Source organism: Sardina pilchardus, chromosome 16 (genome assembly GCF_963854185.1).
Source record: "Sardina pilchardus chromosome 16, fSarPil1.1, whole genome shotgun sequence".
Classification (NCBI taxonomy): domain Eukaryota; kingdom Metazoa; phylum Chordata; class Actinopteri; order Clupeiformes; family Clupeidae; genus Sardina; species Sardina pilchardus.
Genome location: NC_085009.1, coordinates 25,867,737 through 25,885,674, shown reverse-complemented (window position 1 = coordinate 25,885,674; position 17,938 = coordinate 25,867,737). Strand labels below are relative to the sequence as shown.

The following is a 17,938-nucleotide window of genomic DNA, read 5'->3' as shown; positions in this document are numbered from 1 at the left end:
ATCAAAGTCTTAAGCAGCATTCACACAAAGAACGATAATGATAACGATAACTATAACGATAAAAGCGTCCACATTGGCCAACGATAAGTCTCTCCTCATGTTAATGAATGTAATGGCTAAAATATTATGAGTTCTAATTGGCTGTTAGCTTTTTATCGTTCTCAAAATCGCTCGGAAAGTGATCCCCAACAATATCGCTCTTCATGTTGTTATCGTAGTTTATGTGTGAATGTAATCATTCATATTAACGAGAACGATATTTGTTTATAGTCATCGTTATAGTTACCGTTCTTGGTGTGAACGGCCCTTTAGTGTGTCTTCACTGGATGCAGCTTCACAGCTTTAACTTATACATACAGGAGCACTGCAGCCATCTCCCATTCTCAATGTAAATGTCTGTGTGAAGTGGAGGAAGTGCTCTGGATAATTGACACTGTCTGTGAATGAGAGCGCTGTATGTGAGACCTGACTGGGGCAGTTTGGGGGAAACCCCGGGAACAGAGTGGGGCATTAAGAGGAAGGAACGGGGTGGACACGGGGGCAGAAGGCAGCAGAGGACGGCAGAGACGACATCACACAGGTAGGTCATGCTCCGGAGACAGCGGTCTGTTATAAAGTAGCCTGAATACAACCTGTCTGTTTATCTTTTTTTTTTTAATAGAATTTCAGACTTTCAGGATTCTGTGGTTGTGACTATAATCACTTATTTCAGTAGATCAGGTGAACAGTGAAATACTTAAAGTTGAGTCAAATCAAGCCAAGTCACTTTTATTTATATAGCACCATTTTATGCACAGAATATGTTAGAGGGAGATGATTGATTTTCTGCTTTGTTCCAGTCATGGCTTACTTGGGATTCTTCCACCTGCTCTCCCTAGGTACAGTACAGGCACGTGTGTGTGTGTGTGTGTGTGTGTGTGTGTGTGTGTGTGTGTGTATTTGGCTGTTTTGTGCTAAGGAGACTGCACTGTGATATGAGTGTTTGTGCTGTGCTGTTTGTGTGATTGTGTGATTGTGTGTGTGTGTGTGTGTGTGTGTGTGTGTGTGTTTGCATATATGTTATTATGATGTTATTTGCAATCTTTGTGATTATCAGCAAAATCTCTGAGTACCTTTTATTCACTGTAAGAATTCAGAGTGTAACAGCCTACTTGGTGTCCCGATAGGGGCCGATACTGGAATGCATAAAACATGTCTGTGTGTGTGCGTGTCTCTGCTTGTGTGTGTGTGTGTGTGTGTTTGTATCTCTCTCTCTCTCTCTCTCTCTGTCTCTCTGTGCGTGTGTCTGTGTGTGTGTGTGTGTGTGAGTGTGTGTGTGTGTGTGTGTGTGTGTCTGTGTGGGTGTTTGCTCGTCTCTCCTCTCAGGTCTCTGCAGTCTCTCCTCCTCAGTGCCACAGTTCCATGTGGTGAAGGAAAATAAGAACTGGACAGAAGCTCAGCAGCACTGCAGAGAGAAGTTCACTGACCTCGCTACCATAGACGACATGACAGAGATGGAGAAGGTGAACAGCACAATCCGTGAAGCAGATGCTGGAAATGCGTGGATTGGACTGAAGAAGGGAAGCAGTCCTAAGTGGCAGTGGTCTCTGGCTGACAGGGATTTCTACAGAGAGAATGAAACAGAGTTCAGGAACTGGGATGTTCAACAACCAGATAATGGTGTGCAAGAAAACTGTGTCTTCATAGGAGAAAATGGGAAATGGCATGACTCCCATTGTAATCATCTAAATCACTTCATCTGCTATGATGGTGAGAAGACTATTCATTCACTCAGAAATACATTAAACTGTGCCGATCTTTTCGTAAACTCACACTAGTTCAGATTGTAAAGCTGTGCCGATTTCTCCCGTTAACCATGACCCATGCACTACCACAGGAGGAAACTCCACACAGCCCTATGTGCTGGTTAAGGAGAAGAAGAACTGGGCAGATGCTCAGAGACACTGCAGAGAGAATCACATAGATCTGGCCAGTGTGAGGAATCAGGCAGAGAACGACCAAATAAACAAAGTTAAAGGAGAGACAGGAGCAATTGTCTGGATCGGCCTGTTCAGAGATGCCTGGGAGTGGTCAGATGGCAGCAGCTCCTCATTCCGCTACTGGGACACTGGAGAACCCAATAATGGCGATAAGGACGAGTTCTGTGTTAAAACTCGTAATGCTTCCGGTGCTCAGTGGAACGATGCAGGCTGTGACGATCGTAGTCACTTCATCTGCTATGAAGGTGAGTTGCTGTCCCTTCTCTCTGCTTGATGGGGGTTCAGACACAAACAACAACATGCTCCTGAGCAGATGTGCTAATGACCTAAAGATGGAGGAGTGGCCTGCTGTCTCAGACTTATGGATTTATCTCTGTAATAGTAGCTCCTAATCTCTGTGATGGTACAAGGCAAGGCTAGTTCATTTATATAGCCCAATTCGTACACAGAAAGTTAACCAAACGTGCTTAACAAATCACATAAAAATAGCAAATATTAAGATATTGAAATAACTAAAATAATTCAAGCAAACAAGGCACTAATAAATAGATGAAAAAGAAAATAAACAAAGCAAAGAGGCTAAAATACTGGAACACAGGAGGTGCAAAAATGGGTTAATGAAAGGCATCAGCGAATAGATTGTTTTTAAATCTGGATTTGAAAATGGAGATGGTGGGAGAGGTCTTGATGTCTAGTGGAAGGAGGTCAGACGGGCCACATAGCAGCTGAAAGCAGCTTCCCTTTGCCTTGTGCCAGCAGTGGGTTGAACAAGTTGGTGCTGTTCTGCCGATCTGAGAGCTCTAGCGGGGCTGTGCTTTTTAAGATGGTCAGCTAAATATAAAGATCCTTGACCATTTTAGTGATTTAAAAACCAGTAGAAGAGCTTTAAAATGTATTCAGTAGGTCACAGGAAGCCAGTGTAGTGATTTTAAAACTGTTGTAATATCTATTTTCTTGGTTCTAGTCAGCATCCAGAGACCCGTAAATAGACCATTACAATAGTCTACTCTGCTGGAAATGAAAGCATAAATATGTTTTTCTTGTTCTCCTGGTGAAATGAAACTTTTCAGCTTTGCGATATTTTTTAAATAATAAAAGGCAGATTTTGTGATTGACTTCATGTGGCTATTGAAAGCTGGGTGACACACATCCCCCACCACACACACAAGCGAAAATTAACAGACAGAGAAGCACACATAAAAGCAAGCGCACACACAAACATGCACACACACATAAACACACACACACACACACACACACTCCCAAGTGAACATTGCTCATCCAGCTACACTGGCTATTGTTGGCCACCTGCATCAAATTCAAGACTCTAACGCTTGCCTACAAAGTACTCTCCGGCTCTGCCCCCACCTACAGTATTTGAATGCCCTCATACAGGCATATGCTACCACACGACCACTGCGCTCCTCAGCCGAGCGACGTCTAGCTCTTCCGCCAGCACGCGCAGGCCAATCCAAACTTTTCTCATCTGTTGTCCCTCGTTGGTGGAACGCACTACCTGTTCCTACTAGAGTAGGAACATCCCTCACCATCTTCAAAAAATGTCTGAAAACCCAGCTCTTCAGAGAACATCTCCTCTCATAGCACTACTACAGACAATTGCACTCATTGATGCACTTCTTGTGGTTTTTAGTTTGTTGTTAGAATTGCTCTTAAAAGCTTAAACATTTTATCATGTTGTAAGTCGCTTTGGTTAAAAAGCGTCAGCCAAATGTTATGTAATTTAATGTAATGTATCATACACACACAGAGACACATAAAACACACACAAACGCAGGCAAGCAGATGCGCGCACACACACACACACACACACACAGACACACACACACACACACATCCCTTTACCCCACACAGACAGAGAAGAGCACATTCACAAAAGCACGCGCACACATGCACACACAAATTTACATACGTGAAAGTTGCAGCAGGGGATGGAGTAGGAGATGGAAACAAATTGAGCATGATTCATTGTCGTGGAGAGAATGTAAAGGACTTGACGGCGGTCATATTTTGTACCACTTTGCGGTACATCTAGTTGAGCAATCCATCTGTATATTCAGTAATAACTATGGACATAATGTATGTACACAATGCATTCTTTTACTCCAAAGCATATCTGCAACATTTCTACCATCATATGAAGTCAAATGTGTGTATTGAATTTATTTTATAGACCATGCGCCACAGGATCAGCTGCTGAATGACCTGGCTGAACTGGATGAAGAAAATAAGAAACTGAATAATGGCATAAAAGGTTATTCTTTTCATTTGTACAGTATGTGTATGTTTAAGCATATGTAACGGGTGCTAGCTGGTTAGCTATGCTGTGGAACGTTAGTAAACCTCACTCCCCGACGCTTCAAGAGCGCTGCTGGCATGAAAGCTAGTAGCCTGGGCTTTTAACTGGATTGTTAGCGCGCTCGACTCCCGATCCGAGGTGCTGCTGTCTCGCGGGTTCGAGTCCGGGCGTGTGCAGGGCTGGACCGCGGTGGTTCCACACAACGCAGGTTACACATACGTCTAGAAACTGCACAGTGGGTCACTGTCAAAGATTTTTCACTGTGTCTACTGCTGTCCACAACATAATTTTAAAACCTTAAACCTACTGCCCTCGACAGTTAAGTCCCCTGGACGAGGTAAGAGGGGGTGAGATTTCCTATGAAATGGGACATCACTAGGCTACAGTATATGCAAATTGGTTTAGTAAACATAGCCAATTTGGTCATTAGCTCACTAAATTTGTAGGGTTGATTTTAACAGGAACATAGCACTATCCCTTGCTCCCTACAGTAATGGGACACCCTAACCCTAAATGGGAACGCACAAAACCTAGGGTTAGGGCAAAAATCTAGAGGAAGATGAGAATTGGGACAGGCCCAGTGTCTTCCTAGTTAATCCAAATAATCTTTGACAGTATGTGTGTGTTGCTCTGTGCAGATCCCAAAGAGGTGAAGAGGCAGATTGTGAGAGTGGAGGTAACTTCTCAGGTGAACATCAATGACCCTGCCGTGCTGCAGGCCTTCCTACAGCAGGTGAGTCCAGACCACTGATCTATAAAGAATAGCAGTGGTCCAGACCCCTACCAGCAAGTCTGTACTGGGACCATTTGAGAGGTGAGAGCTGGTTCTGAATGACTTGGGTTCTGTTCTCCAGATTCAGCAGAGACTGAGGGACAGTGGAATGCCAGCAGGTGCCAAACTGACCTGGATGAGGCAACCGGATGGAAAGATCTTCAAAGAGAAGAAGGAGAAGAAAGTAGAGGGGAAGAAGAGGATGAAGAGAACTGAGTTCTAAACACTCTGCTGTTGTTCGCGTGACGTATGAAGTGTGTAAACTGGGAGATGTACACACTGACGGCACACACAGGGCAGTAAACAATGCTCAGCATGTCCAGTTTGTTCTTTGAAAGACAAAAAGTCTCACCTGTTAGAATCCTGGTCGATCACTTGTGTTTTGTTTCACTTCCTTTGTGTCCACCATAATGACACCCCTACAGAATCTCTTCAACTCATTTAGTTATAAATATGTCCAACTGAAAGAAGGAATAATAGACTTTTCACAGACAGATTTTGGTTTGTTGTGTTCTGTTTGTTATTTTTCAATTTCTGACTTCTCTTCCATTAACTGACTGGTGGTGATGGCTTTGCTACATTAACATTTAATATATTAGCTAATGTAATATATTTTTCTATTGCTTTCAGGAAACATTATGGAACATGTCGCTAATTACATAAAATCCAGCGATTTAACTCCTAAAAAGAGAGTGTAGGAAAACCGAAAGTAAATGGCGTAAATACAAACTTCAGATCCACTATGAAATCCATAAAGACATGCTCCACACATGTAACTCTGAAATAGGCAAAGCAAGACAATCTTTCTTTCCTAACATCATAATAATAGTTCAAATAACACTCATGTTTTATTTTCCACTGTTGATAGATTAACAAATCTTCCCTCACAATTAGAGCCTGCACTTACTGTAAACATTCTTCTTGAATTGTGTTTGTTTGTTAACAGTAGCCTAATATTTTGACAGCACAAAAGTACAGTGGACTTTGTTAAGTATAGAATTCTGTGCTGAATGTTTGCTCCTCCTGTCCTGCTGTACCTGGGTGTGCCTGATAAGTATGAATATCCTTTCTAATCCACTATGTTAAATGTACAAATGGGCTAGTGTGCGCACTCATAATAAACACGACTTTGATCAGTTTGACGGTTGTCTATATTCTTGTACATCATTGGAGAAACAGCCCTGCTGAAAAAAAACAGCCTGACCAGCCTACATCGTGGCAGTTCATTAATTTAAACTTCACAACAAGTTCGGCAAATTAATATGTGTGATGCTTCCCAAAAGATGGATCTACCTCATGGTGTTCAAATGACATTACAGTATGTTGTAATGTACTGCGCATGTTTCCAGTTAGCCTATTAACCTGGTTGATGCTCATTGAGCTCAATGCAAATCAAACAGGCTAAACAGGCTAACTGGAAAAAAGGTGCTGCTGCTTGCGGGTTCCAGTCTGGGTGTGTGCACGGCTGAACCGTGCTGGTTCAACACAACGCAGGTTACATGAGTGTAGTCAGTGGAGCTCCATGAACTGCAGGGTAACATCATGTGCTGCAGTGTGCTGAGGGTTGATTTACTTTTATAATTTGATATGTCAAATTTACAAATAAGCTATGTTGACTCTTACTTAAAATACTTTGATCAGCATGATGTGCACAGATGAGTGTGAGAAGTGTGTGTGTGTGTGTGTGTGTGTGTGTGTGTGTATGTGTATGTGTATGTGTGTGTGTGTGTGTGTGTGTGTGTGTGTGTGTGTGTGTGTGTGTGTTTGGTTATACATTTTGTGCTTGTTCTGAACAGAGCTTCTGCTGTTGTTGACATCTGCCTCTGACGCATGTCTCCATGCAAATACAGTTCTGCAGAAGAGACAGAATTTAACAGTAATTTCATATGTCATAAATTGGCCAATAACAAAAACTCAAGTATCAATATCAAGTCCATATCTCCTCGGCTTTATCAAAGTCTTAGTGTTTCTTCACTGGATGCAGCTTCACAACTTTAACTGATACATACATATGGGATCACTGCAGTCATCTCCCATTCTAAATGCCTGTGTGTATAAATGTCTCTGATGAGGAAATTCTGTTCTGGGTGACAGAGAGCACTGTCTGTGAGACCTGACAGGGGCAGTTTGGGGGAAATCCCGGGAACAGAGTGGGGCATTAACAGGAAGGAACGGGGTGGACACGGGGGCAGAAGGCAGCAGAGGACGGCAGAGACGACATCACACAGGTAGGTCCAGAGATGCATATGGACCCTTTAGGGACACCAGTATTTTATAGAGTACTGTAGATTATATATCTACAGATCTGAATACAACCTGTCTGTGTGTCTTTTGCATAGATTGTCAGACTTCAATAATGTAAAAAAATCATACAATATCTGAAAGCTTAATCTAAGGTGTTTTGGCGATATTGTATTTTATGCTGTTTTTTCAGAATTCCATGGTTGTGATTATGGTGTAAATTTAGAATTTCGCCAGTTCAGCAACCATCACTTATTTCAGTAGGTCAGGTGAACAGTGAAATCAGAGACGGTTGAAAAAGGGTTCTTAAGGATCTTTAGTGAAATGTGTCGAGTCTTTTATTTATAGCACATTTTTATGCACAGAGTATGTTAGAGGGAGATGATTATTATGACCGCCGCTAGCATAGCTAGCGAAGCGGTCATATAGTTGTTGTCAAAGTTTTTTTTTTTTTTTTTTTTTTTTTTTTTTTTTTTCCGTCATCGGTTCTGAATTTTTGGTCAACGATTCCCGGGACACCGTAACACCGGGGCACATGAAACTTGGTGGGCATGTAGCCCCAGTAGACTTTTACGGAAAAATTTCGTTTCGTCCCCGGGGGTCACTCCCCCCCCGCGCTGGCCCCGCCCGAAGCCCAAAAATTGCAGTTTTTCCTACATAACTACCTGAACCGTGGCACCGAGGATGACAAATTTTTTATGGTATGTTGGTCTCAAGAGCTCGGATCAACTTAGCTTATAACCAGTCATTTGTGAATTGCACCCCCATGGTAAAAATTGAAAATGTAATGTAATATTGCTTTAATTGCCCCTATCTTCAGATGAGATGCTATGAACTGCACCAAATTTCATGTGTATGATTAACCTGACACCCTCTGGGAGTATGCCAAGTTTTGTGGACTTTCATCCATGGGGGGCTATAATAAATGTATTTATGTGTGCATTTAGTGAATGGTCCCTCAACGTGGCTGCTCTACACTGAAGCCTAGAATGGCCCCATGGCCCCATGTAGCTGTGTCACTGGCACCCCCGTGGCTACCCTGTGCTTACCAAATAAAACAATTATGTATTTATTACGATTTTATATGAGAACGTCAAAAGCAGAACTAATGCAACCACGTTCAAACACTGCAGCCTGCTGCCACTGGTGTGTGGCGCTGGCGCTGCTCAGTGAATGATAGATCAGACCAGAGAGAAGAAGACAAACGAAGAAGATGGAGTTGTGATTTCTCAGTTCCGAATGGCGGCCATATTGGAATTTTCTTTACTGTCGCTAGTTTCACACTACTTGATTTCTCATGTTGCAGTAAGCTAAACGATTTCATCTCTTACGTGACTTGTTGTTCTTGCAGGTAACTGTGTAACCGTCTGACTGATAAAGAAGTTGTTAAATGTCTTTACGTTTAGAAACATAATCAAAAAAAAATCATCCAAGCAGATGCGAATAGCCTACAATGTCAGTACTCAAACCACCAGTAGCAGGCTTAGGACTAGGTAAGTAAAACATCTCTTCTCTATATCTCTACTATTTTCATTTTAAAAACTGTATGTAAAGCGTAATTCTAGCCAACACCTGTTTCCAAAATGTATTTATAGAGTCTGTACATGTGGTCCCTAGCTTGGTTTGCCCGAAAATTAAGTGGAAATATCCTTTAGAAGTGTTTACTTTAGGCGCTAGTTAGCATGTAACAGCATCTGAATTAATGAACTGGCATGGTGCATTTATACCTGACGATCTCTTTCAAGTAATTTAAATAAAAAACGGACATCATGGTTAGTATTTATAGAGTCTGTACATGTGGTCCCTAGCTTGGTTTGTCTGAAAATTAAGTGGAAATATCCTTTAGTAGTGTTTGTACTCTAGGCGCCAGTTAGCATGTAACAGCATGTGAATGAATGAACCACTAGCATGGTGCATTTATACCTGACGATCTCTTTCAAGTTATTTGAATAAAAAACTGACATCATGGTTAGTATTTATAGAGTCTGTACATGTGGTCCCTTGCTTGGTTTGTCTGAAAATTAAGTGGAAATATCCTTTAGAAGTGTTTGTACTTTAGGCGCTAGTTAGCGTGCCAGGTGTCATACCATTGCAGTAATCATCTCACTAAACACGTCTTTTCATATCCAATCTGTTCAACAGAGTTTGCCAGTCAGACCACTACACCTTTGCCAGCACCACCACCCAGCAAGCTTCATCAACTCCAGCCATGCCGGTAAATACAGTGCCTATTGACAGCCTACACACCCCTGTTCAAATGCCAGTAGCTTTGTCCATTGTTAAATCCCCGTTGTTCTTAAATGTGTTATTGTGTTTCGGAAAGGTATTGCATTACATTACTCTTCACCTTTTGCTTTTGTAGTAGAAAACATGTTGATGGTAGTGAAAAGGTAGTAAATTCAGCTCAATTTTTTTTGTATGAACCCTGCCATTGCAGTAATCATCTCACTAAATACGCCTTTTCATTTCTAATCTGTTCAACAGAGTTTACCAATCAGACCTACACCTCTGTCAAATTCGCTCACAACGCTGCCAGTAACACCCCAGCAAGGTAGAACTGCATTTTCATTAATCTGGCACCAATATCAAGGGAGAAACAAGCCATGAATGTCTGTCACAACTTCTTTGCATCTTTACTTTCCTTACATCTGAAGAGTGTGTTACATATATCATTATTAAAAATAATTTTAATAAATTGTTTAAGCATGTACAATAAAGCATGTAAATGAGCATGTAAAATAAATAAACAAAAGCAAGTAAAATAAATAAATAAACAAAATGTATTGAACCTAATAGGCTACTATGTGTGGTGAGTCTGTGTGATAGTTGCTGAGGATAAATGTTTTTATATTGGATTATTAAATTACAGAATACATTTATAGGTTTCTCATCAGCAGGCACTGTCTTCACCTTAGTAAATTTGGTAACTTTGGTAAGTCCTGTAAATAATTGTAAATTGTTCTGATTGAGGGCAAATGGAAAGTGTTATAATGTATTATTGCTATTTTAGTGCATCATTTTCATTATTATGGCCATAAATAAGGCCAATTAGAAGCTGGTGGGTAGTAAGCGGCAAAAGGGTGGCCCTTTATCTGGAGCCGCTTCTGAGCCGCCGCTGGACAGCCAGAGAACTGATGAGCAAAACTCCAGCGGGCCACTGGTGGTTACCGCCGTTGGACCGCCAACTCTGCCGCTGGTTTGTAACAGTAACTTTAGCATTGCCCATTAAATGATTGCAAAATATTTATTGAGGTGAGTTTAACAAGTGTAATTTCATTGGCATATAATTCAGGCCTATAGTAGATGGCTAAATGGCTACAGTAGAAGGATACACGAAAAGCCCAAACTACCAAAATCTTCATATTTTATTACCACAGTTTCTATCTATAGGCCTCTCTTATTTGGTATACTGACTAGACATTATTGAACAAACATAGGCTATTCATCTGTATTTCAGTATCTCAGTAGCCTAGGTTAAAGTATTTTTTAGATACCTCCCTGAAATTACTTTTTGCAGGTTGTGTTCTATATCTGTCTTCTATACGTTCTGACGTTACTGTTAAAATGGCGTAACTGTTAAATTCCAATATAGTGAGTAGGCTATTGGCAAAACCGATTGGCATTTTTATGTTGAGCCGGCAGGGGGCTCAGTTTAAAAAGTAACTAAGTTCGCACACACACATCAACAGATTCACACGCACAGATAAACACACTTCCACGGATTCCACACACACACACACACACATGCGCACACATGCACATTCACACACACAGACAGACACACACACATCTTTATACAAGCAAACTCACACATGCACACACTCATGTACACATGAGCTGCAAGAGTAGGAGAAATACATACAGTATATTGCACAAATCGGAGATAAGGCAGGTTTAGACTTGCTGCAGACAACGCGTTCGTGTTCGTATCATGACTGCCTCGCGTATTTTGCGGTCGTTTGGTGCGTCGGTCGTGCACGTCGTCGCAAGCGAACATGACGCGTCCGCGAGATGCAATACTGATAAGAAAGTAGGGGGCGATCACTACAAAAAAAGGTGACTGCAAGATGCATTATCGACATCGAAGCTGGGGGCAATCATGAGAGTAAACAATGGCACATGGCCACATCCACATCTGATGTTACTATTCTCCCCCTAGTGAAGACCTCCAGTAGGGTGCGTAATGCTGCAGCGAGTCTGTACACCGGACACAGCAGGTCGCACACGGGCGCATATGCTTACGGTTGGTCTAACAGCAAGTATAATCCCAGCCATACAGGAAAGTTGACGAGCGTAATTCGTTTTGGAGAGAATGTGCAGAACTGAGCGGCGGTCATATTGTGTACCGCTATGCGGTGCATCTAGTTTTTCTCTTTTGTTCCAGTCATGGCTCACTTGGGATGCTTCCTCCTGCTCTTCCTAGGTACAGTACATGCATGTATGTATGTGTGTGTGTGTGTGTGTGTGTGTGTGTGTGTGCGCGCGCGCGCGTGTGTATTTGGCTGTTTTTTGCTAAGGAGACTGTGCTGTTATGTGATATGAGTGTTTGAGCTGTGCTGTTTGTGTGAGTGTCCTCTCTCTCTCTCGATGTGTATATGTGTGTGTGTGTGTGTGTGTATAAGCAGCATCCTACACATGTATGGCACCCCTGGTAAAGAGTGAAATGAGGTATAAAAAATACAAATGTATGTGATTTATCTTACAATGAAAACAATGGTGGGAAAATCTAGCCTTGTTGACATCAGACCCTTCTCAATTAAGAGTGAGAGTGTGTCTGCCGACTTCCAGCAGGGGTGAAAAGTGAAATTAAACTCTTACGAAATAGTTTTAGAAGCTCAGCAATCTTGTAAACAAAGGGGACTTATTCCCCTTATTATGACCGCCGCTAGCGTAGCTAGCGAAGCGGTCATATAGTTGTTGTCAAAGTTTTTTTATTTTTTTATTCTTTTTTCCCGTCATTTTTCGTCAACGATTCCCGGGACACCGTAACACCGGAGCGCATGAAACTTGGTGGGCATGTAGCCCCAGTAGAGTTCTATGGAAAATTTTCGTTTCGTCCCCGGGGGTCACTCCACCCCCGCGCTGCCCCCGCCCGAAGCCCAAAAATGACAGTTTTTCCTACATAACTACCTGAACCGTGGCACCGAGGATGACAAAATGTTTATGGTATGTTGTTCTCTAGAGCTTGCATCAACTTAGCTTATAACCAGTCATTTGTGATTTGCCCCCCCATCGTAAAAATTGAAAATGCAATGTAATATTGCTTTAATTGCCCCTATCTTCAGATGAGATGTTATGAACTGCACCAAATTGCATGTGTATGATTAACCTGACACCCTCTGGGAGTATGCCAAGTTTTGTGGAATTTCATCCATGGGGGGCTATAAAATAAATGGATTTATGTGTACATTCAGGACTGTATACCCATCGGCCAGTAGATGGTGGTATTATCTGGAGTCTAAATCCCCCCCTGGGGATTTCAAAAACTTTTCCAAACATCTCAATCTCTGCTAGTTTTTGTCCTAGAAACATATAAGTGACACCATTAGAAACCTTTAATCAACTAGTTTCCAAATATGTTTTAAAAGAGAATGATTGCTCTGGGTGCAACAAACATGCAGGAACACACACACACACACACACACACGCACACACACACACACACACACACACACATAAATACACACACACACACGCATACCTACACACACACGCACCACTACATACACACATGTACATAAAACATTATACAAACACATGCACAAACACGCCCACACGCATGCACACATACACCCTTACACACACACACACACACCTACACACACACACACACACACACACACACACACACACACACACACACACACACACACATGCACACACACATCTTTGAGTACATTTTGTGAGACCACCGGAGCTGAGAAGTGAGTGTGTGTGTGATGTACTATAGCCTGTGTGTGTGGGTGCGTTTCTGTGTGCCCATCTGTGTGTTTGCATGTGTGTATATGTGTGTATGTGCATGTTCTGTGTGTTTTCTCTTTCTTTCTCTCTCTCTCTCTCTCTCTCTCTCTATGTCTGTGTTATCTGTGTGTATTCTGTGTGTGTTCTCTCTTTCTCTCTCTCTCTCTCTGGGTGTGCCTGTGTGTGTGTGTTTGTGTGTGTGTGTGTGTGTGTGTGTGTGTGTGTGCGAGTGTGTGTGTGTGTGTGTGTGCCTGTGTGAGTGTGTGCCTGTGTATGTGTGTTTGTGTGTGTGTGTGTGTGTGTGCACACGCGCGCATGTGAGTGTGTGTGTGTGTGTGTGTGTGTTATCTGATATTGGAGTGACAGTGACGGCAGAGAACACAGTGAACATATACTCAGAGACACATTAAACACACACACAAGCAGACACACACTCACACTAGACAGAGAAGCACTCATACACAAAAGCAAGCGCACACATGCACACACTCATTTACATACATAAAAGTTGCAGTAGGGATGGAGTAGGCGATGGAAACACAAGCGTGATTGATATTTGCGGAGAGAATGTGCAGGACTGAGCGGCGGTCATATTGTGTATCGCTTTGCGGTACATCTAGTTTGTATATATATTTGAATTATATGATCCAGCTTTCTCTCTCCCACTGCAGTCCTCTGATGAGCGTCTGCTGTGTCGACCAACCGGTAGCGCTAGGAGGTCACAGTCAAGACCTATTCTATTGCTCTTGTGGTATTATTCTTGTCATATTAGTATGACTGCCACACAGCGAAGCGGCGGTCATATACTGTAGGTCGTGTCAGAGTTTTTTTTTTTTCTTCTGGATTTTTTTTTGTTTTTTTCTTTCAAGTTAAAAATAAGTTGCATCAAGGATTCCCGGGACACTGAAAGACTGGGCTGCATGAAACTTGGTGTGCATGAAGCCCCTTACAAGGATGACACAGAATATTGTTTTTCGTTATGATCCGTCGGGTGCTGTAATCGCAGGTATCTCTGGTTGACATGGTCAAAAATGTGTACATTTAGTGACTGTACACTATGCATGCACACACAAACGCGCGCATACAGACCAGGCTTGTGCACAATTCCGAATCTTAGAATTTGCCTCCATTCAATTCATGAGTTGGAATTTGAATTGAATTGGCCCCACCCCACAGGAAGTTGAATTGGAATTGGAATTGGAATGACAGGAAGTGGAATTCAATTCATGGCAATTCAAAACAAATTCACATGTCACATAACAGGAAGAATGTGTTGAATCTCACATACATTCAGTTCAGGGAAAATTACATTGGAAATGAAATTGATTACTGTTTTCAATTATAAATTGTGTGTTTGTTGAGATCATATCTGACATTTTGTGAAAATTATTGTTAAACACTGCAAAAAAGGGTGTCTAAAAACAAGATAAAAACACAAAATCTGAGGTAAAAGCTACTCAAAACAAGTGAAATTTTAAAATAAAAAAAATCTAGCAATAAGCATGTCTACAGAGGTATTTGGAAACTTAACATAAGCTGAAATTGCTGTTTTTAAGATTACTTATAAATATAATTTTTACATCCCTAAAATAAGTAAAATATACTTAATATAAGCATAAAATGCTGGTTGTAAAATGAGGTTACTTAAATTTAAACAGCCTCAGATTATATTCCTTTTTTTTGGAAAAACATTTTCTGGACTTTTTGCCTTCATTCAGATAGGACCATGGTGATAGACAGGAAGCGGGTAGGTGAGTGAAAGAGTGGGGGAGAGATTCGGATATGACCGCAGGTGAAATTCGAACCGGGTCCCCGTGGGTAGTTGGATGAGTATAAGGTACTAATGCTGTAACCTGTTGCGCCACAGTACCACAGCTTGTGACAAGTCTAGATGACGTATATTTAAAGTTGTTACATAAGTTATTATAAGCATAAACTGCTGTTTTAAGATGATATCTTCAATAAATGTCATCTTAAATTAAGTCAAATTTTCTTGTCACTTAATCTTAAAACAAGCTTTATTTTGATGAGAATTTGAGGGAGAGATGTAAAAGATCTCATTTTAACAGTATTTACGTCATTTTAAGATTTCATGCCTATTTGAGACAAAAAAAAAAGATGTGCTTCATTTAAGATAGTGTAAAGTTGAACACTTACGTAAAGTAAGAAATTCATGCTTCAAACAATATAAATGATCTAACACTTCTAATCTATTTTTTTTATCTTGATAAGAATCAAATAATTTGCAGCGTACCCTTATATTATAAATATGAATTGATTTGAATTTCATTGAATTACAATTCTACTTCCCTTAATTCAAATTCGAATTGTAATTCTGCATCCTGTTTTTGACCTCAATTCAAATTCAATTCAAACTCAAGAATTGAATTGGAATTTAGGAGTCATTCTCAATTCAATTCTGAATTTTGCACAAGCCTGATACAGACACACACAAACCTACACACAGGTTGGTACGGGCACACTCGCACGTTTATTACGTTTATTTTGAGAATGATGACTTTCTCTTCAGTATTGTCCTAACCGTCAAAAAAACAATGTTTACAGAGATACACCTTAACACCATGTCCTAATAAGATTCGGGCGAGTATCTGAATCCATTAAATATGCCATTTGAAATAGCTGAGAAGCATGAGCGACAGAAAGAAAATAGAAACGGGGTGTCCAACAATGTTCTCTCAAAACGTTGTGTTGTATCGCGCTGCCTACTCACATTGGTGCAGTCAGGACACTCCAATTGAAAGCAAAGTAATTAAATTGGGATTATTGTGATAGTGGGCAATAAAGGAATGCATAAAACATGTATATGTGTGTGCGTTCGTTTATGTGTGTGTTTGTGTGTTTGTCTGCATGTGTGTGCGTTTGTTTGTATGTGTGTTTGTTCTCCTCTCTCCTCTCAGGTGTGTGCAGTCTCTCCTCCTCTGTGCCACGTCAGTTCCATGTGGTGAAGGAACACAGGAACTGGACAGAAGCTCAGCAGTACTGCAGAGAGAAGTTCACTGACCTCGCCACCATAGACGACATGACAGAGATGGAGAAGGTGAACAGTCTGATCCGTGAAGCAGCTGCTGGAAATGCTTGGATTGGACTGAAGAAGGGAAGCAGTTCTAAGTGGCAGTGGTCTCTGGCTGACAGGGATTTCTATAGAGAGAATGAAATAGAGTTGTTCTGGGATGATCAAGGTGGTCAACCAGATCAAGGTGGTAAAGACAACTGTGTCTTTGTCAAGGGAGCAAATGGGAAATGGCATGACTCTGGGTGTAACCTTAGTAAGGACTTCATCTGCTATGATGGTGAGAAGACTATTCATTTAATCACTCAAAAATACATTATAATAATTTAAACTGTGCAAATCGACTTCTAATTGCACAGTAGTTCTGACTGTAAAGCTGTGCTGATTCCCAGTTAACCATGAGCCATGCATTACCACAGGGGGAAACTCCAAAACCTATGTGCTGGTTACTGATATAAAGAACTGGACAGATGCTCAGAGATACTGCAGAGAACAACATACAGACCTGGTCAGTGTGAGGAATCAGACAGAGAACGACCAGATAGAGGATGTTAGTGGAGATAGAGATGCCTGGATCGGCCTGTTCAGAGATGCCTGGAAGTGGTCAGATGGCAGCAGCTCCTCATTCCGTTACTGGAAGTCTGGAGAACCCAATAATCCAGATGAGTCATGCGCTCAAATTATGTCCAGTGGTCAGTGGAACGATGCAGGCTGTAATCATCCTGGTCACTTCATCTGCTATGAAGGTGAGTCACTGTCATGACCTGCTGATATTCCTGAGCAGATGTTCTGATGACCTAAAGAGGGTGGAGTGGCCTTAGACCCCGAAGCCATTTGTTTTGAGAATAATGGCTGGCTGATGAAGTTATTGGCTGGCTAGCCGGCTCAGCCAAAACCTAAATGGCTGCTGCAGCCGCCAAATTTTTAATGGCTGATAATGGCTTAAGTTGCCTCTTCATGTCTACAGATGTCTATGTTGTACTAGATCTCAATACACAATGTTATTATATCATTTTTAACAAAGCTCTGCACATTTCACTTCAATGTAGACTGAAGCATGCATTGTGAGCTAGCGCAGCAATTTCTGGAGATGGTGAAATGCTGCAGTCGCAGTAAAATCGCGTGCTGTAAATCTGTCCGCTCCAGAATACGTTTCATATCATCAATCTTTGGTTTTGATGTTTGTGCAACCGGGCCCTGAAGACTTTCAAGTCCGAGTAGAACTTCGTAGGAATTAGGAAAGTATATGAAAAGCGAGATCAAAATAAGGCTACCGTTGGCTTCTTTCCCCCATTTCATCTCAGCGCGAGAAAGCAAAAACATTGCAGAGAACGTGGACTTTTAATTGGCCGTCAACTCACTGAGTCCTGTGTATCGTAGCAACGAGCACGAGACTGATGTGGTGAATCCAGTGGGAAAACCTTGTGTATCGTTTATTTTTCGTACCCTCTGTGATATAACTGTTTTTAGATGCAACAAGTCTATGTCTAGGTTTGGCTCAGCCAAAGTTTATCAGATGGCGGCTCAATTTGGCTTACAAAATTATTGGCTGGCGGCGGCTGAAATTCTAAATGGCGCAAATGGCGGCGCGTGGCGGCGGCTTCGGGGTCTAAGTGGCCTGTTATCTCAGAGCTTAG

At 41.6% G+C, this 17,938-nt stretch overlaps 2 protein-coding genes across 2 annotated transcripts in view; both read left to right on the top strand.

The window, feature by feature from the left end:
* Positions 1-841: 841 nt before the first annotated feature.
* LOC134059615 (macrophage mannose receptor 1-like) lies at positions 842-5,291 on the top strand. Its single transcript, XM_062516057.1, has 6 exons — positions 842-878; positions 1,390-1,749; positions 1,877-2,224; positions 4,171-4,251; positions 4,935-5,029; positions 5,151-5,291. The coding sequence occupies exons 1-6, from the start codon at positions 842-844 to the stop codon at positions 5,289-5,291; spliced, it is 1,062 nt and encodes a 353-aa protein (XP_062372041.1).
* A 2,506-nt stretch (positions 5,292-7,797) lies between these two features.
* LOC134060046 (C-type mannose receptor 2-like) overlaps positions 7,798-17,938 on the top strand; it is an 11,226-nt gene continuing 1,085 nt past the window's right edge. The window contains exons 1-6 of the mRNA XM_062516618.1: positions 7,798-8,660; positions 8,747-8,802; positions 9,452-9,524; positions 9,794-9,860; positions 16,189-16,581; positions 16,721-17,047. Coding sequence (XP_062372602.1) covers positions 8,747-8,802; positions 9,452-9,524; positions 9,794-9,860; positions 16,189-16,581; positions 16,721-17,047 — 916 coding nt within the window. The 5' untranslated portion in view covers positions 7,798-8,660. The remainder of the gene's footprint in view (positions 8,661-8,746; positions 8,803-9,451; positions 9,525-9,793; positions 9,861-16,188; positions 16,582-16,720; positions 17,048-17,938) is intronic.